This window comes from Gregarina niphandrodes, assembly GCF_000223845.1.
Source record: "Gregarina niphandrodes unplaced genomic scaffold scaffold00019, whole genome shotgun sequence".
Lineage (NCBI taxonomy): Eukaryota > Apicomplexa > Conoidasida > Eugregarinorida > Gregarinidae > Gregarina > Gregarina niphandrodes.
The window spans coordinates 185,620-204,053 of record NW_011645788.1 but is presented as its reverse complement, the minus strand read 5'-3'; the positions used below and the strand labels follow the sequence as shown (position 1 = coordinate 204,053).

General features: G+C 54.9%; 10 protein-coding genes across 10 annotated transcripts; 6 read left to right on the top strand and 4 right to left on the bottom strand.

Moving 5' to 3' along the window:
- Nucleotides 1–167: 167 nt before the first annotated feature.
- GNI_096590 (putative Arf GTPase activator) lies at nt 168–1,255 on the bottom strand (the record flags this gene model as incomplete). The annotated part of the gene is made up of 2 exons (XM_011132718.1): nt 168–977; nt 1,097–1,255. 2 exons carry the CDS (start codon nt 1,253–1,255, stop codon nt 168–170), a joined length of 969 nt encoding a protein of 322 aa, XP_011131020.1.
- Nucleotides 1,256–1,265: 10 nt separating this feature from the next.
- Nucleotides 1,266–4,907, top strand: GNI_096580 (hypothetical protein; the record flags this gene model as incomplete). The annotated part of the gene is made up of 1 exon (XM_011132717.1): nt 1,266–4,907. The coding sequence occupies one exon, from the start codon at nt 1,266–1,268 to the stop codon at nt 4,905–4,907; it is 3,642 nt and encodes a 1,213-aa protein (XP_011131019.1).
- A 265-nt stretch (nt 4,908–5,172) lies between these two features.
- GNI_096570 (hypothetical protein) lies at nt 5,173–6,090 on the top strand (the record flags this gene model as incomplete). The annotated part of the gene is made up of 1 exon (XM_011132716.1): nt 5,173–6,090. One exon carries the CDS (start codon nt 5,173–5,175, stop codon nt 6,088–6,090), a length of 918 nt encoding a protein of 305 aa, XP_011131018.1.
- A 180-nt stretch (nt 6,091–6,270) lies between these two features.
- On the bottom strand, nt 6,271–7,719 carry GNI_096560 (hypothetical protein; the record flags this gene model as incomplete). Its single annotated transcript, XM_011132715.1, has 1 exon — nt 6,271–7,719. One exon carries the CDS (start codon nt 7,717–7,719, stop codon nt 6,271–6,273), a length of 1,449 nt encoding a protein of 482 aa, XP_011131017.1.
- A 1,506-nt stretch (nt 7,720–9,225) lies between these two features.
- GNI_096550 (putative RFA2-DNA replication factor A, 36 kDa subunit-like protein) lies at nt 9,226–9,880 on the top strand (the record flags this gene model as incomplete). The annotated part of the gene is made up of 2 exons (XM_011132714.1): nt 9,226–9,334; nt 9,438–9,880. 2 exons carry the CDS (start codon nt 9,226–9,228, stop codon nt 9,878–9,880), a joined length of 552 nt encoding a protein of 183 aa, XP_011131016.1.
- A 111-nt stretch (nt 9,881–9,991) lies between these two features.
- Nucleotides 9,992–11,395, bottom strand: GNI_096540 (putative mRNA export protein; the record flags this gene model as incomplete). Its single annotated transcript, XM_011132713.1, has 3 exons — nt 9,992–10,726; nt 10,844–10,927; nt 11,093–11,395. 3 exons carry the CDS (start codon nt 11,393–11,395, stop codon nt 9,992–9,994), a joined length of 1,122 nt encoding a protein of 373 aa, XP_011131015.1.
- Nucleotides 11,396–11,738: 343 nt separating this feature from the next.
- On the top strand, nt 11,739–13,256 carry GNI_096530 (collagen triple helix protein; the record flags this gene model as incomplete). The annotated part of the gene is made up of 1 exon (XM_011132712.1): nt 11,739–13,256. One exon carries the CDS (start codon nt 11,739–11,741, stop codon nt 13,254–13,256), a length of 1,518 nt encoding a protein of 505 aa, XP_011131014.1.
- Nucleotides 13,257–14,761: 1,505 nt separating this feature from the next.
- Nucleotides 14,762–17,347, top strand: GNI_096520 (alpha/beta hydrolase family protein; the record flags this gene model as incomplete). Its single annotated transcript, XM_011132711.1, has 3 exons — nt 14,762–15,369; nt 15,869–17,059; nt 17,104–17,347. 3 exons carry the CDS (start codon nt 14,762–14,764, stop codon nt 17,345–17,347), a joined length of 2,043 nt encoding a protein of 680 aa, XP_011131013.1.
- Nucleotides 17,348–17,435: 88 nt separating this feature from the next.
- GNI_096510 (hypothetical protein) lies at nt 17,436–17,739 on the top strand (the record flags this gene model as incomplete). Its single annotated transcript, XM_011132710.1, has 2 exons — nt 17,436–17,555; nt 17,617–17,739. The coding sequence occupies 2 exons, from the start codon at nt 17,436–17,438 to the stop codon at nt 17,737–17,739; spliced, it is 243 nt and encodes an 80-aa protein (XP_011131012.1).
- Nucleotides 17,740–18,014: 275 nt separating this feature from the next.
- On the bottom strand, nt 18,015–18,319 carry GNI_096500 (putative ubiquitin-conjugating enzyme E2; the record flags this gene model as incomplete). The annotated part of the gene is made up of 2 exons (XM_011132709.1): nt 18,015–18,209; nt 18,269–18,319. The coding sequence occupies 2 exons, from the start codon at nt 18,317–18,319 to the stop codon at nt 18,015–18,017; spliced, it is 246 nt and encodes an 81-aa protein (XP_011131011.1).
- Nucleotides 18,320–18,434: the final 115 nt, after the last annotated feature.

Genomic DNA, 18,434 nt, shown 5'->3' with positions numbered 1-18,434 from the left:
TGCCTGGGACGAGTCACTGCCTGGGATGAGTCACTGCCTGGGATGAGTCGCTGCCTGGGATGAGTCGCTGCTAGGGTCTGGTCGGGTGCTGCGTCTGATGCGGCCCGGTCGGTCCTGTCAGTGGGCTCTTCAGGGTTGGAGGGGGTCGTCTCTTCAGGGGGGCTTGTTTATATGGTCGGATCTAGAGAGGTCCTGGAAGTGGGTGCTACAGGGGGTTGTTCCATGGAGCCGGAGAGGTTGTGGACGAGTTCAGAGGCCTTCTCGACCGCGGTGGAGGCGGCGGCAGCTGCTTTTTGCGCTACTTCCGAGGCCTGTGCTTGGGCGTTTTGCCAAAAGTCGTCTTTTTGGACCGCTTCGACAGCGTCCTTACCTTTTTCTTGTAGCCAGGCTGCAGAGGTAGAAACGGTGTTAGTAACTTGGCCGACTACGCCCTCTTTGGGGATCTTGTCTATGGTTTGTTTGGCGGCCTCTTGAGCTTTGCTAGCCAACGCACCCAAGGCGCCGAAAGCCGACGTACTCCACGCGGTAAGCGTCTGCGCGGTGTTTTCGAGGGAGGCAGACCCGTTGCCTCCTCCGAAAGGAAACAAGCCCTGAGCTGCAGTGCCGCTCTCCACGGTGCCCATGCCCGTGGGACCTCCCATGCCCGTGGGACCTCCCATGCCCGTGGGACCTCCCATTGAGCCGGTGCCCATTGACCCGGTGCCCATGGGCGGTGCCGGGGTCGGGTCCGCCACGATTAAACTTCTCTGCCCCTCTTCCAGCGACGGCGCTTCCGGTGCAGGCTTGCCCTCCAACCGAGCCTTTAACGCCTGCCGGTAGTACTCAGCCGCCTTCGTGTTGTACTTGTTCCGGATAGGCAACGTATGAATCGCATACTGCTCCAACACCGCCTTCAACTTCGAATTGCCACCCAGCTCCATCGACACACGATGCTTCTCGGGCCAGTTATCCATGCCCACAGATTTCACAAAGGACACCTAACGAACAATTTGTCTGCAACAAGGTGGCCTAGCGACAGACCGGCCTGGTCAGGACAGGTGGCCTACCGAGGGTCAGGGTCAGGAGGGTCAGGACAGTAAAGGTGGGGAACATTTACTTGGACGCCGAGGCTTCTATGGACGCCGGAGCACATAAGGCAAATAAAGGCGCCGTTGTTGACCGAGGTCCATTGCGGGTTGGCGGCCCCACAGTCGACACAGTTGTTGTTTGCGGGATCGGCCGTGCGCAGCTGCTTGAAGAATTCAGAGGCCTGCATTTCGAAAAAAATGCGATTCGGCAACCCCATCTTGGCCGAGCCTCAGGCCGGCGCCTCTGAGCAAGTTGCCTCCTTTGTACAGACGCCGCTAAAACCGAACCGAGCCTTTACTATCAACCCAACTCCGGCTACCTGCTACCCTCAAACCGGGTCTCCCGCGACCGCGATAATCCCCGGCACGGTCACCCCCCAGACCGCCTTTGCGATAACGCTCTCGCCCACCTCGGGTGAACCCAAGTCTACTTGGGACCGCTCTCAACACCACTCCTTGGACCGCACCCTGAGCAGTCAGACCCTAAGGAGTCCCCCTCCGGGGACTGCTTTGATGCGGAATCCCCCGATGAGGGATCACCCAATAGGAAGCCCCCCAATGGGCAGTAATGCATTCAGCCGTACGTATGCCTCTCTTGGAACCAGTCCGCTGGGCGGCAGTCCGCTGGGCGGCAATACGCTGGGTGGCAGTCCGTTGAGAAGGAGTCCCTTGGAAAGGGGGGAAAGGGGAACGTTGGAAAGGGGGTCGTTAGACAACGCGCCCGTGCCGCGGTCTGTTGAGACAACCGGTCCTTTCTACGATGCTTCCTACGGTGCTTCCTACGGTCCTTCCTACGTCTCGCCGAGGTCCTTCCGGACACACCCGCCGCTGACGACCCCGCTTCTCACTCCCTTGTCGGAGTCGGTGGTTGCCAGGATCGCGCAGGGCTCGGCGGTGGAAGGGCAGACAAGATGGTTGCATTCCGTTACCTCCGAGCCTTTGACCGAAACTTTGGCTGCTTCTGAGTCTTTGGCTGCTTCTGAGTCTTTGGCTGCTTCTGAGTCTTTGGCCACTTCCGAGCCTCTCGCTAAGCCTTTGTTTACTTTCGAGCATTTGCCTGTCCCTTTGGTTACTTCGGATCCTTTAGCTAAGCCTTTGGTTGACCCTGAGGTCTTAGTGGCCTCCGAGCCTTTGGTTACGGCTGAGACCGCCGTGACCCTGGCAGCGGAGAGTAAGAACTCAAGTCAGAACTCAAGTCAGTACCCGAGGACTAGTGAGTCCTCGAGCTCTTGGTCAGCCAAGGCCTCTTCGCCGGCTCCGTTGTCTACTCGAGCTCTCGCGTCTCACACAAGTCTGCTGGCCGCCCAGCCGTTCGTGTGGGCCTCCTCCTCAGGAGACAAACTCCTCCGCAAAAGCCTGTCTCCGAGTACCGCCGCCCCCTTCGCCGAGGATACCGCCAGCTACTCCGTACGAGCCATGCCCTCGACCACACGTCTGCGATCGCCGCCCGCCGTGTACAGGTCGTCGTCCACCTCTCTTGTGTCGCCCTGGACAGCGTGGACTAGTCGAACCTCGGCCGTCGCAGACCCGACGAACGACTTGACCACCGCGAACCGAGGGAGCGCGTCGCCCCCTTTCAACACCGCACGCGTGGTCAGGACTCTCAGTAACGCCGCCACCCCCGCGCCTCTCGCGGCTAGGCCGAACTCGCCTCTCTTCGACCGGCAGAGCACAGGTATCCAGAGCACAGGTATCCAGAGCACAGGTATCCAGAGCACAGGTATCCAGAGCACAGGTGCCCAGAGCACAGGCGCCCAGAGCACAGCCATCCAGAACACAGGTATGCAGAGGCCTGCCGTAGGTGAAAGTCTCGGCACGGACTTCGGAAGGGTAACTACGACGGTGGTAAAAACGAGCAGTCCTACTTGGGGCCGGGCGGTAGACGAGAGCCGCTCTCCACCCTCGCTCAGCACTCCGGAGTGCTCGTCCGCACGCCGATTCACGTTCGTGACACATCCCTTGACTTTGTTCGAGAACGCCTCGACACCCCTTGAGTCTCCGATGAACTCGGCGAACTCGAGATGGGTAAATGTATCTCCGCAACATACAAGCACTCTTCTATACACCACGGGCATTTGCAAACCCGGTGGCAACGAATACGCCTCGGTGGTCCTGGGTCCCGACCGAAGAGACCAATTCCTGTTCGTGATTAAACCCCAGGACTTCGGCGCTCAGGAAGACTTTGGCACCCAGAAAGACCTTGACTTTGGCGCTGAGCCCGCTGTTGCAGTTCCAGCACCTGCCCACCAGTGCCCAGGACTCGGCCAAATTGTATCGAATACACACAACTCGTACGGTGGTCGTGGTGACCCCTTCAGCACGTCCGAAGAGCCAAGGCCCCAAGAGCCAGGGCCTGAAGACCCAACACCTGAAGACCCAACACCTGAAGACCCAACACCTGTTCAAGACCCAACACGTGTTCAAGACCCGAGATGTCAGGAGCCCACACCCGAAACCCTGTTTTCCAGTAGGGCTGAAGAGGAAGACGGGCCGCTTTGCAGCCTCATCAGTGAGGAGGATATTACGGTCCCGGAGATAAATTTCCGGAACCGTCAGTTGTCAGACCAGCCTCCGTCGGAGCAAGGCCGATCCTCGGCGCATGCAACGGCCACCGTGGGCGACGGAATGTCATCGCAATATTGCGCGGTTACCGAAGAGAGAGCCACGGAGGGAATGTCGTGTGCCAGTGAGGAGGCCCTGACTGGGTTGGCCCTGACTGGGTTGGCCCTGACTGGGTTGGCCCCGGCTGGGCTGGCCCCGACTGGGCTGGCCCCGACTGGGTTGGCCCCGAGTGAGCAAGTCTCGAGTGAGCAAGTCTCGAGTGAGCAAGCCCGGGCAGAGGTGACGACACGGGCAGAGGTGACGACACGGGCAGAGGTGACGACACCGGCAGCGGCGGAAATTGTTTCTGGATACGTGGATCGTGGCATGGCGGGTGAGCTTGATTTGGAGGGAGCCTTGAACGGAGGCACTTGGGTGACGTCTGAGGGTGGGGTGGAATGCAGCCGTCCTTTGATGGACGCCCAGAGCTGGGGCGTGGCGGGTTACCGAAACCAGACTATCGGTGTGGGAGGCGACCTGTCAGACGAGTCTGACGCCAGACAAGACTCCCTGTACCACAAGACGCCTGCTGTGGTGAACCGTGAGTGTTATGAGGGTACAGGCACCCGCACCCACAGCCTGGTCAGCAATGGCCCGGGTAACTACGGCGCGGCCGAGGGTAACTATGGCGCGGCCGAGGGTAACTATGGCGCGGCCGAGGGTAACTATGGCCCGGCCGAGGGTAACTATGGCCCGGCCGAGGGTAACTACGGTCCGATGGGGAATAGGTACGTTCCGGTGGGAAGCAGTGGTGTGGTACCAGGGAGCCTCTTGTCACGGAGCCGCCTGGGCTGCAGCAGTTCGCAGACGGTGTTGAGCCTGTCGAACATGAGTGACGGTTTGGTCTTGGCGAACCCGGTGGTGAACTCCACGCCCCCGGCAGCGCCCGTGGCCCGGAGCGGGCCCGTGGGAGTGCCGGTGGAGTGCGACCGGGCCGCCTTGTTGGCCGTGGTCGAGGCCTTGAGGGCCCGCGACTGGACGCAAGAAGGCTTCTCGAGGCTGGTGCTAGCGACGGACAATAAATCAGTCATCACTGGCGCCTGCGACTGGCTCGAGACATGGAAGAGCACCCAATGGATCAATTGCACCGCCAACCGCCATCTCTGGCAACAACTCGACCAACTCATTTCGAGCTACAGCGCACACAACATTCAAGTCGAGTTCTTCCACATCCCGAGGGAATGGAATGAACTCGCCCTCAACCTGGCCACTAACAAACTATACCAACTGACCAACTGACCATATGCCATACGCCACATGGACCGCCCATATGGACCGCTCTCGAGTCATCACATTGTCTCAGCAGCAGTTTTACCGGAGATTATTTTTAAGATATTTTTTGCGTAGATTCCGCCGCTGACTATTTCCCACCAGTCCGCGGACGGTCCTGCGGCGTTGTGGTTTGATTGACCGTGGGGCGCCCCACAACGGGCTGCGGGTTGACCACTGGGGGGGACAGCTGGTCGCGTTTGAGGCTTATATTTCTGGTAGAAAATCGTTGATAATGTCCACAGTTGCTTCGCCGGTGTCTAGCATGATTGACACCTCGATGACTTGCGGCGTGGGCGCCGCGGGTGTGACTACAGTTGAGAAGTTGCAGGAGTTGCAGCTTTTGGAGTCTTACGTTCGTTACATGGCATTGGATATACCGATGTTGAATGCTGCTAAGAGTGAGCGTGAGTGGGATTGGTTTTTTCACAAGCTGGAAGAAGGGTTCATGGTGGCTGATGTTACCAATGATCAGATGAAGCGGAAGTTGGCTAGAAGGTTCATGCGTGGGCGTCAATTGGCTGTGTGGTGTGAGTTGTCTTCCGAGGTTGTTGGGAGACAGCCTTTGAAAGGAGAGGGTGCTGCAGCTAGCGAATGTACCACACAAGGCGAAAGCACGACACAAGGCGAAAGCACGACACAAGGCGAAAACACGACACAAGGCGAAAGCACGACACAAGGCGGCGCTAAGACTACCACATACGAGAGCATTCGTGATGAGATGTACCGCAAGTTCTTCCCGCACTCTGAGTACTTTGATTCCCTGTTGGAACTCTACTCTGGCCATCGCGAGGTGGAAAGCGAGGCACCCAGACGGAAGATGTCCTTGATTGGTGTCAAATCTGTCATAGGAATTGCAAAAGAGACCATGCAGAGAGTGGCCGTTCGGTATGGTCGTGATATGCCCCCTGAATCTTACTGGCTAGACTTTGCCGAACGCTTAATGACACCTGGTGTTAAAGAAGTATTCGACTCTCAGAAACATCAGATGGCTGATACCATGCCCATCGAGGAAATGCTCAGCCTGATCAAAGATCCAAATGCCCGAACTCTAAGAGCGCCGCACAAATTTAGGAAAGGCGCACGCAGGAACAATAAAAAAAAGATGACCACTACAACAACAAACAGCTCTATCACCAATAACGAAAATTAGAGGCAAATTTTTTATTTATATAGACTCGATATTCGGAACAGTTTTTTTCAGTTAACGAACGAGACACTCAAAAAATACTCACCCTCCTCCTCCCCCTCCCCCTCCTCCCGAATCAATGGAGTGGTTGGCGGAGTGGTCAATGGAGTGGTTGGCGGAGTGGTCAATGGAGTGGCGGAGTGGTCAATGGAGTGGCGGAGTGGTCAATGGAGTGGTCACGCTAATTACATCTAGGGCGGTTAGTGTGTATGGGCAATCTAGAATTTGAGAAAATGATACTGATTCATTTTCTTTAACCTTTAATATTGAAACTTGTCCTTGCTGTAGGCAAAATATTATGTTAGCCAGAAGGCCTTCTCCAGGATCGAAAGCTTTCATTAACTTAATCCTGGATTGCTCAGGAATATCGATCTCTACCCATTCTTCCACGGAAAATAAATCATCAGAAGTCTCTTCCTTGCCAGACCCACGAGGAGATGACGAGTCCCCAGAGGAAGAAGAAGAATTTCGTCGTCGCTTTTTGCGAGGATGCTCTTTACCGACCGGCTCTTCTTCCTTCGATTCTTTGCCGATCGGTTCTTCGCCGACAGGTTCTTTGCCGACCGGTTCTTTGCCGACAGGTTCTTCTTGCTGCTCCGATTCTTGCACCTCCGGCTCTTCTTCCTCCTTTGATTCTTGCACCTCCGATTCTTGCACCTCCGGTTCTCGGTCGTGAATATGTTCCGATCCTTCTTCCTCATTATCCGACCCTTGTTCCCCCGGTTCTTGGTCCTCGGGTTTTTGTCCGTTATTTGTCTCATCATTACTGTCGTCATGTTTGTCGCTCTTGGCCCTTTGCGGAGGTAATAGCTTATAGAGGGAGATGGTACCTTTATTGTCTCCGACGCAAATGAGTTCTTCATGGATGCTTAGAGATGTGAATTGTCGTCCAGACTTTGCGGTAATAGTCTTGGTAAGGCCAGTGTGTATTTGTATGACTTTGAAAATACCCTTTGACAGTATGAGTAGGTAGTTACCTTTGGAAGCCCACGCAGCGTCAATGGCTCTTAGCAATCCGTGTTCGGGTTTTCTGGAGGCCTTATGGATTTTGGCTAGAGGGAGTTTCTTTTCAATGTTCCACAGCCACACTGAACCGTCCAGATACACACAGGCATAGAGACCTCCAAAGTGTGTGTTCAATGCAACCCGGCAGATATCGCTTGAATGTGTTAAGGGCTTTCCCTTATCATTCCTCTGACCAAAACTAGTCGTAAATACAGGCTTCCGAACCGTATACTGGTGCACCTCAACCGTCCCGTCACAAGCAACCGTCGTTACCATACCGCCCTTCCTCCGAGCACCACTCTTCATCCCAACTGACTCACTCGACCATTGCTGACTGAAGGCACCCGCACAACCTCGAGCACCTACTATCAATGTCTCAACCTCTTCAGAAACACAGTCACAAACACAACATGACTCATCAGACGCACCTGTTACCAATGTCGCCTCATCCACCCAACTTAAATATCGTAACGCCCCCTTGTGTACCACACCACCATAATACTCCTCTAACTCCAAACTCTCATCATCAATCTTGTATGTCAAAATTCCTCCATCGTACGTACCCAACGCCAGCTGAAATCTGCCCATAGCCTCCAGAATTGATTTATTCCCCCCAAATCCATAAACCCCGGGCCCCCTTCCCACCTCCCCACTCAGCTGGGTTTGTGGGAGAGGAAAACACCTCCGTGCTGTTCCTTCTATGGAAGATGACTCCTCGAAGGTTCCTTCTGCTCACTGAAAAAACACACTGCGAAAAGCACAGCATCCGTCATGCCGAAGCAGTCTTCGCCGTGTTCATGGTTATTTCCGTCAATCTCTGGATCGTCCACCTTGTGTCGAAATCGAGGGGTCGAACAAGAAGTCGCTCGACCCGAACTCGAGACGATACGAGGTGTTGCCTTGGTATGAGGTGTTGCCTCGGTACGAGGTGTTGCCTTGGTACGAGGTGTTGCCTTGGTACGAGGTGTTGCCTCGGTACGAGGTGTTGCCTCGGTACGAGGTGTTGCCTTGGTACGAGGTGTTGCCTTGGTACGAGGTGTTGCCTCGGTCGTTTATACGAACGGGGTTAAGGAGAACCTTTGACTTGCCATCCGACGATCCGGTCAATTGCTTGACTCGGACATTCTTCATTGTAACAAATGTAAAGCACGGCCGTTTCATGCACCCACTGTGTGCCCTCACTACCACATTGGGGACAGACGCGGTTCTCTGCCGCACCTTTTTTCATACGCTGTAAATGTGCTATTATCGCCTGACCTGAGGGCGCCTTGGACTTGATCGCATCCTGCCATGCCTGCGCTGCCTTGGGGGCACTGGGTTTTGCCGGCACGGGGGCCCATCCAACAAAACTGATGGAGCAAGGATGAAAGGAGGAAAGAGGGAGGGGTAGTTACTTATTGTTATATTTGCCGTGGCAACCTGTGGTGGTGCATTGGAAGATATGTATTGGGATTCCTGCGTTCTCTGACTGAAGAGTCACTTCCGCGGTTTGGCCACATTCAGAGCAGATTTTCAAGTTCTCGGTAGTTTCATCAAGCGGTAAGGAAGGAGGAGCTGGTAGCGGTAGGGGCAGGACGGTCTCTGACTTGACTCTTTTGCGCCGTGACCTCGAGTCTCCATCTAGAGACTTATCCGCCAACAAAGCCAATTTCCAGGACGAAGCAAGACGTCTTTGTTCGGCTACAGCCTCGTCATAGAAAGACCCTACGGTCAATGTCTGGGACTTGATGACGATGTATAATGCTGCCTCGAAGTCGTTATCAAACTCTAACCCATTCACCACAAACTCCGATTTAGCCATCAATATCAACAGGGGAATTTTGATACGACAACCTGCCGGGCAAGGGATAGTAGGGAAAGACGACTCCATCCAGCCAGAGGGAAAGACGACTCCATCCAGCCAGAGGGAAAGACCATCCAGCCAGAGAAAGAACTTCGGGAGGGAAGTTCGGGAGGGAACTTCGGGAGGGAACTTCCGGAGGGAGTGGGGGAGGGAACTTCGGGAGGGAAGTTCGGGAGGGAATGGGGGAGGGAAAGAGGCACACACACCAAACGGGGAACACGCGCTAAACGGGGAACAAAATATAAGAGGAAATGTTGGGCGCGGCGGATAATGGCTGGGCACAGTCATTTGGGTTCGCCTTTGAACAGAATATCGCTAATGGCAGCTCGGTCAATTCACTTTACTCGCCTTTTAGTACAGGTGAGACCTGACCCAGTGTGACCTCTAGACCCAGTGTGACCTGACCCAGTATCAAGCCAAAGTGGTCGTCAACCAGAGTGGTCAAAATTACATCTTGCTTCAGGGAACGAAAAGAATGTATGCCGGTCACTGATGATTGGTCAATATCTAAGAAGCCGGCGTAGCGAGGACAATCGGTTGGTTATTGATGGACTGGAGATACCGACCTTCTCGATCGTGGGAATTGCTAGCGAAGCAGAGGTGGTGGTCGACGAAGGTGGGGCGAGCCGGTTCGTCTTCAAGGTGGAAGACGGTACCGGGCAGGTGACCGTAGAGTGGGTCCGTGGTTTGGCCGACTCTGAGTACGTGCAGTCGAAGGGACTTAAATTTGTCCAGGCACTGCAACAGGAAAACCTGTACGTCAAGTGCTTCATTGAATCCTACCAAATCAAAAGCGAACTGAAGGCCGTGCACTGCAAGATAGTGGAGTCCTATCACGACGTACTGAGACACATACAAGACGTAGCCTTGACGCATTTGCGGACCACGAAGCAAACAACGCACTAAGTACGTCATACACTTGATTGTGCGGTACACACTTGATTGTGCGGTACACACTTGATTGTGCGGCACCGAGAGCAGTGACCCGATGAGTGGCAGTGTTGGAGTCGTGGGTAGCTAGGGTTTTTTCTTTTTGATACAGACGTCAGGCAGTGAAAATACTGAGACTTGATATGTGTGATTCTTCTGTGTGCGTCCAGTGATACCAAGGGACCAGTCGTAGCCGGTTGCGACAGCAAGTAGTCTACCAGAAGGGTGAAATTTGACTTGAGTGATGGCGGAGGACTTTTGTTTCAGGAGCCCGGTTCTGGCCTTGTTATCTTTATCCCAGAAGAGGACGTAGCCATCACCGCCGGCTGTGGCGAATGTTTTATAGAGGGGGTTGAAGTCGACGGAATTGACACAGTAGATGTTATTTTCTTCGACGTTGGTCGACACGGTCGAAGTGACCTGACCCGCGTCCGTCAGACGGTGGCATCGGAACGTGAAATCCGAGTTCGACCGTTGGAAATTGACTATGCGCACACGACCTTCCACACCACCCGTCGCTAATGAGGTTAGATCCGGGTGTAATGACACCGTGATGAACGGATAGTTGAACGACGTCATGTGCACATCCGTAGGATTCGAACGCAGATCATTCAGGTTGTATGTGTACAACCGATGATTCTCACACATCACACTCAATACGCTACTCTTCAAATCACCATCCACCGGCGGACTTACCAACTTAATTGTGTGCATCAACTGACCCGTCTCGTAATTCCACCACTTTATCGCACTATCCAATCCGATCGATACCACACACCTGTTACCTGTATCTAAGCGGACCCTCTTTATCGCAGCCTCATGCTACCACACAACACGTTAAGATATACGGGGCAACTACTATTATCATCATGGTGATCAGGGAACCACCACCATCATGAGGGGGCAATCACCACATGAACCCATCCCCATAAAACTTACCTGACCAAGCTGGCTCAACTCGCCATTCGGCAGCTTCATCAACATTAATCGCTTGTCCAATGTTCCAATGACAATACCTTCACCCTGAAAAAAACATACGAGCTTTTAACCACAGCGGATCCAGCACAGAGCAGAGTGTGTTGGCTATGGGGCACCAGTCATTGGGGGGGGGTGGAAACCAGTGTGTGCAAACCGGTGCGTGCAAACCAGTGTGTGCAAACCAGTGTGTGCAAACCGGTGTGTGCATACGAGTAAGAAACAGCAGCATAGAGCAGGGGAGCCCACGTTGACTTGAAGTTTTCCTATGGCTTGCATTTGCGTCGGCCTCGGGTCCTCAGCATCTGAGGAAGCAGTCGGACCCGGGGTGGGGTTTAGGGTCAGAGGCTTGTTCGTCTGCACCTCCCACACCGTCACCGACCCGTCCCAGGAAGTTGCGGCCAGCAGCGGGAACGAATTCGGATTCCAATACCAATCCATGTCACTCACAGTGTCACTGGGGGATCCTGGACACTGACATTCTATCGCCTCCGGAGCAGTTGACGTATTATACATTTTAATTCCGACTAACAAAGATTTCCCGCGATAGCCACCCCCGCCTATGTGATCGCCTGGAAGGCCGGCTACCAAGGCCCACCATCAGAGCTAGCATGGATACAAATATAAAATATCTGTATGACGAAGACGGGTAGTGAGACCTGTTTATGATGGCGGGTAGTGAGAATTGTTTATGACGATGGGCAGCAAAGACGGGTACTGAAGAGTGGCTGGTTGGTTGAGAGCAGTTGGTAAGTGAAGAAGGTCAACGAAGACTGGTTGCTCAGAAAGATCGGTCGCGTGATTAGCGGGAGTCGGAAGCATGGCCGTGCGATGCGCGTTCGTCGTGGTGCACCTAACCATGAATTCGGTCACCAAGCCTCCGAAAAGCCCCTCTAAGCCAATGGCCGGCAAAGCCGGAGCCAAGAAAGCGCCTCCCGCGCCCGCCGCCGAGTCCAAGGCGGCGAATCCGCCTGCGGTTAAGCCCCCCGCCAAAGGGGGCCCTGCTGCAGGTGCAAGCAAGGTCTCGAAGCCGCCGGTTAAAGCGTCACCTGCCGCGACCGTCGGGCCTGTTGGGGCTAAAGGGCCTGTTGGGGCTAAAGGACCTGTTGGGGCTAAAGGACCTGTTGGGGCTAAAGGACCTGTTGGGGCTAAAGGCCTTGTTGGGGCTAAAGGTGAGAACCTGGAGCCGAAGCAGGTGGCTCTGAAGCCGGCTACGAAACCGGTTGTTGGGGGTGGCGGCAAGGCGGTGGTGGGGGGTGAGTTAGGGGGCGGGGCATTGGAGAAGAACCCGTGGTTGATGGACGGGTTGAAGTGGGACATTGATTTGCTGCGTGCGGATATCGGAGCGGAGTGGGAACGGAGTGTGACAGAGTTATCGAAGATGGCGAAGCCATGGCAGTTACGAAGTCGGTTTGGTTCATTGGCTGGTGCAAGTAAGACGGGTATAAATTTGATAGTAGCTTCGCACGTGTTGGATCAGATAATTGGGAGGCTGCGGGCTGATTGGAGGCCATTGGTGCTGCGGGACAATCCCAAGTTGGAGTCGGTACCGGACCGGACATTGGCTTTGCATAGTGAGTTGTGGCGGCAGGAAAGGCCGGGTCTGATTTTGCGCCCTATCACTTGGTTCCATGAGCCGCGTGAAGTTTACATCAAGTTTGCTTACTATTTGAGAGGGCCGGAAGACGTGTTGCCACCACGCAAACCTTTGCCGACCAAACGTAAGCGGCAATATACCAAGTTCTTGAAGGAAGATGTGGCCGCCATTCAGCAGGCTATAATGGAACATGCACTTAAACCTCGAGCGGCCGACGAGGCAACTCGAAACCAAGAGCAAGCTCCCGACACTTCCACCACCAAAGTTATCGGCAAGACCGTACCCGCAAAGGAAACCATTGCCGAAGGTCTAAAACTTGGCGCACTGAAACTTTCACCAGACATAAAACTTACCTCACTACAAATAAAACGAGCTGGCGAATCAGTCAGCGCCAGCGTTCGAGAAACAGCACCAGAACATGCAGCTGAAGAAGAGGATACCGCTAAACAAAAATGGAAAGTTATCGAATCCAAGGTCGCTGCTAAGAAACACGTTCAACAAAAAAAGATCGAAGTAGCAGCACCCACTCTCAAGAAAATACAACTAAAAATGAAAGGCAAAAAGACGACTGTAGCCAAGGCACCCACCAGCCCACGCAACAACAGCCCACGAAGCAACAACGAACAACCAAAAACACTAAGTCCAAAAAACAAAGGACCAAAAATGCTTGGACCAAAAACACTTGGAGCGGATACCGCCAAAACAACTGGAATGGAAGCCACAGGACCCAAAATCAAACCCAAGATGGCACCAGCCAAAAAGGCGGGCAAAGCCGGATAGTTCTTCCACATGGAGCCGGTGTGGTTCTGACGCTTGAATTCTTGGAACAGGGATTCCTGAGGGGTCGGTCCCTGTTCCGACTGACTCTTTCGGGCCCGTCTGTCTCTTTCGAAAGTTATTGTCCGTGAAATAAATCTTGGGCCCTGTAAACACTTTGCTGCGAGGTGGCCGGCACGCGGAATTTTTTGGGGCTATGTTTAATGGATCCCACCGGCCCGATATTGAGTACCCTTCTGGGTCTGCATGGGGCTCATAGCTATCGCGACATGCTGAGGGAAGGTGGCTTGTCGGAGCTGCCACGTGGGAAGGACTCGTTGGACACGGGGGTGGCGCCGATGGCGGGGGTATCACCCACGGGCAGGGCGGCCTCGCCTCTGACAGGGGCGGCCTCGGCTCTGACGGGGGCGGCAAGTCTGGGCTCGGCGTCTGTGGCGGAACCGGCTACGGAGGCAAACCGAGAGCGGGAGTTGGAAGACATGTTTGTGATGGGCGAGGAGTGGGAAGACGACGAGGCGTTGCTGCAGTTCGGCCAGCGTCCGAGGCGGTCGCAGGTGGAGTTGGCGTCTTACTGTCTGGAGAGCCGGTTGCTGCGACATGTAGGCAATGTGATGCGCGATCTGCCGTATCGGATTCCGCTCGAACGTGTGTGCACGTGTCTGTTGAGCTTCGTGCGAGCGCGCGGCCGGCGCATCGTTAGAGCCTCCGCGGCCAACAAGTGGGCTGTCGTGGCAACCTACGTCGAATCACTGGACGCCGGGTATGCCTGTTTTCCAGAGGAGTTCGCCTTCTATTGCAAGGCAAGGATGATCCGCTTCCGTGCGGCCGTGACTCAATACTGCCAGCAGCTACGAAGACCCCCGCCCGCTCCACCCACTCTCCAGGCCTACTGTCTCGCTCTCCTGGAACGATACCAGACGTACTTCAAGCGCATACGCTCACAGCAAATCGCCCGCAAAGAAGAACGGAAAGCGGAAAGAAGCAAACCGCCACAGCTGGCGCTGAACCTGGGTACCGAGAGACAAACCGGCGGCCAGGTGGCTCTTGAAGACCGCCTGGCTCTTGAAGACGTACCGGCCTTCGCATGCGGTCAAGGTCCACAGAAGTGGCAACCGCGAAGACAAGATTGCGAAGAACGCGAACCCGCGACGCATGATTCCGAACGAGAAACCCCTCTGGCTCTGACTGACGATAGCGGACACACGACTTCCACCGCCTGTTCCGTCGGAACCTGTTCTGTCGGAGGCTCGCGCGAGTCGTCCCGGGCCTCATCCCTTGTAAGTCAGGGGTCGTCGCGAGCGAAACGGACTGCGCCTCCGTTGAGACAGCTGCGAGTCAAGAAGAGGACGTGGAACCCGCGTCCACTGGAGTCATCGGCGTATGCAAATCTGGCCCGTGACCTGTCGTCCCCGGTCGCATCGGGACTGACCCCTGACCCCGCCCCTGCACCTGCCTCAATTAGCCCCGCTTCAATTGACCCGGCGTTCATATTCCACAGCATCGAGGACATGTTCCGGAGTGAAGACGAGACGTCCAGCTCGCGTCGCGCTGAAGAGCCCGCCGATCTGCCGGACATGACTCGGTCGGCCATGCTGGATTTTGAGGACATGTTCCAGACAGCCGAGCCGGGCGAGGCAGAAGACTCGCATTGTTTATTATTCAAGCAGGAGTCCAGCGACGAATATGGTGAAGAGAATTTTGGTCCGACTAACGACGCATCCGATCCCGCTCCGGAGGGAGACCAGAGTCCACCGCTAGACCGTAGTCGACCGAGGTCCGGGACAAGTTTGCCAACCGAGCTGGAGACCGATTGGGTGACGATGGAGGCCGACCGGGGTACCAGGCTGGCGGCGACCAGCCTGGCGACGGTCTCAGGAGATGCCGTTTCAGGAGATGTCGTTTCAGGAGATGTCGTTTCAGGAGATGTCGTTTCAGGAGATGTCGTTTCAGGAGATGTCGTCTTTGGCGATGCGTTCGAAGATATGTTCGTGGACACCGTCGGCGAAGTCCAGGGCGGGGAGGTTATGCAATGGGATGAGCTGGCGGGATTCGCAGCCGAAGACGTGGATGCGGCTGAGGAGGAAGCATATATTTTGACGGCGCCCGAATTGGCCGAGTTTGCGGTCTGGCGCCAGTCCGTGATGGACTACGCTGACTCCCTGACCGCGCTGGTAGAACAGACAACTGTAGTGACTCTGTACCGGGCTGTTCTGGCGTTGGTGCTTTGCGGTAAATTGCGCGGCGTCCTGATTGCGCGGTACACCCACGTGTGCGCGATGCTTGGGTTGCGCGCCAGGACCATTAACCAGTACATGGCTAAGTTGAAGCGAACCAGTCGCGCAGCCATTTGTGCTGGCAAGTCCCCGGTATCCGCTGATGGTCCAGGCCTAGCCCAGCTGTCTATTTTTTCAAATCACCATCGAAACATGAGATATGGCCGAACATGAAGTACTGAGATTTGTTTCCGATTTCCCGCATCAAAGGTACAAGCAAGGAAAGAAGGGCAGAGGAAGGAAAGAAGGGCAGGAAGGGAGCAGAGCAAGGAAGGGAAGGAGGGGTCGGCGGTGAAGGAAGGGTCGGCGGTGAAGGAGGGGTTTCACATGGTTGCGTGGTAGGTGCGAAGTGGATGGTGGTCATGGTGGGTGGGGCAGTAGTCCGACGGACGAATCTAAGCGGCTGCAGGTAGTGCGGGAAGAGTTGTTGGACGAGGAGGGGCCAGGTTGCGGAGTATTGCCAGCCGAGGTGGTTACGGCGGAAGTGGCTGCGGAGGCAGCGGAAGAGTGTGGACGACGACGGACGCAGAGTGTGGAGATCACAACGGCTAATGGCGAGACGGAAACATTGGAGCGTCGCGACGCGATATTGCGAGCAGTGACGGAGGCTACATCGAAGGTGCATTTGATTTCATTGGGCGCGAAGCTGGTTTCATTTATGGGGCTGAAGAACCGGTTGATTCGGAAGAGTGCATTCTTTCCACCTAGTCCGGAGTCGTATAGGTTCGTGACGTTGCCCCCGACGGCGACGAATGCGTTGATGAAGCCTCCGACGAGTGCGGACAAGATCTTGGCGGAAGAGTGTGTCCTATTCCTGCGGACACACGGCCATAAAGAGGGTACAACGGAGGCGGGAAGTATGCTGGCTGCGTTGCCTGCCTGCAAGCTGCGCGTCGCGGCCTTCCGACTGCGACGAGTGGCGGACGGTGACATGACCACGGCAGCACTGCTGCTATACAAACCGATCTACAAGTCGGAGGCTGTGTGCGATGAGACCCGCGCCGATATGCTCACAGACCTGCAACTACGCCCGCTGCTAATCTTCTCGCACGGCAATAGCATCGACATCGGCTATCACCTCATGTCGCTTGTGCAACTGGCCACGCGTCTACATGTCAACGTCCTCGCCTACGACTACCCTGAGTACGGCCTGAGTCGGGGGAAGCTGACTGAGAAAAACATACTCAAGGCCTTCCGCGTCGCCTATGACTTTGCCAGACAACGACTCAAGGTGCCCCGGACCATGATCTTCCTGTACGGACAGTCAGTAGGCAGCGTACCCACCTGCTACGGCGCCGGTAACCCCGACCAATTCAATTGCTGCGGAGTTATTTTACACGCGCCACTTGCTAGCGCACTCCGTATCGTTGCACCTTCCACCAAAAAGAGCATCAGCACTTCCGACGTTCTCGACAACAATAAACGCATCGGCAACTGTCCTTGGCCCATACTCATCATCCACGGCTGCCACGACGACGGTGTACCCCCCTGGCACGGGTGCCAACTCGACCGCACAGCCAGAGACATCTCGAAGTAAGCCCCCCATCAACCCCCACTCTACTCACTTTCCTCCTTAGCGCGTCTGAGACCAGCGTGTCAATGTTTAAGGAATACGTCCTGCCTCACGTCAAGACGTTGGCGCCTTCTCAGGGGCTGGTGGACATGGAGATGGCCTGGAGCAATCGTGTGACTTTATGGCTACCAGAATTCGCCAACCACAACAACATAGAGATCTTATACAAATCGGAGTACTTCAAGCGGCTGCGACTGTTTATCGCTCAGTATGCAGGTCGGTTTGCCTTTAGGAAAAAGGGCGAGTAGAGGACAGAGGATTAGACGACGGGGGATGGTGGAATTTGTGGGAAGCACTGTTGGCTAAAAGGCCGCTGTGATTTTTTAAAATTCCATTATGCCGCAAAAGTCTCTTAAACCAAAGACTATCAAGCCCTTAATCAAACGGCAAAATCGTCCGGCTCAACCTAAGCCTGGTAACCATTCCAAGTCACTAGCTGAAAGGTTGGTCCGAAAGGTAAGCACAACACACTTCGGCATGTCTTCCGACATGTGAAATTTGCGTGTGTCACATGTAGGGTAAGAAAGTAATCGGCATCGACCTTATTGAAGGTAAGCTGGCCGGGGCAGTGATGAGCAATAACCAAGATGTGAAGTTCGTTACGCCCAAGGAACAACATCATAAGAAGGCCAAGAAGTAGGTCTAGCATGCATATCGCGCCGTCCATTCGGCAGCTAAAATGGAGTCCGTCAGGTAGTGAGTGTTGCGCACGACATAGTGTTGCGCACGACATACTGTTGCGCATGAGACGCTGGAGGGTGGCCACCGGAATAATGTGTAAGGACACGCAAGAGAGGACACGCAAGAGCGCCCGGAAGCGCAAAGACTACGTGGACACATGCCCTAGAGATGGGCTAGGGATCCTATAGTTGGAATACCAGGCCTAGCGGTTGGTTCTAGACTTGGGTACTAGGGCTAGAGTTCGTCCTTACCTGTTTTGACAGCCAACTCCGGGTTGGTTTTAAAGACGTCCGCCACGGTGGTATCAAGGGGGTCATCCGGTTCCGGCGAAGACATGAGCGCTTGGATTGACAATAAGACAGTCCTGATTTGTAAAGCAGGCGACCATTTATCCTTTAAAGTGTCCAGACAGATCCTTCCGAGCTTGTCCTACGACAGATCATTTTCAACGAACGAAGTCGGGCCGACATGGCGGAAGTGGGACTTACGATATTTGGATGGTATATCTTGGTTAGAAACCTTACTTTAGGAGATTCCATGGGATAATTCTCGGGAAGGTACAACTCCAGTTTGAAAACTCCTTCTACGCAACCAAAGAAATATAGGGGTGGCGGCGGCCGGGGGTGGCGGCGGCCGGGGATGGCGGCGGCGGGG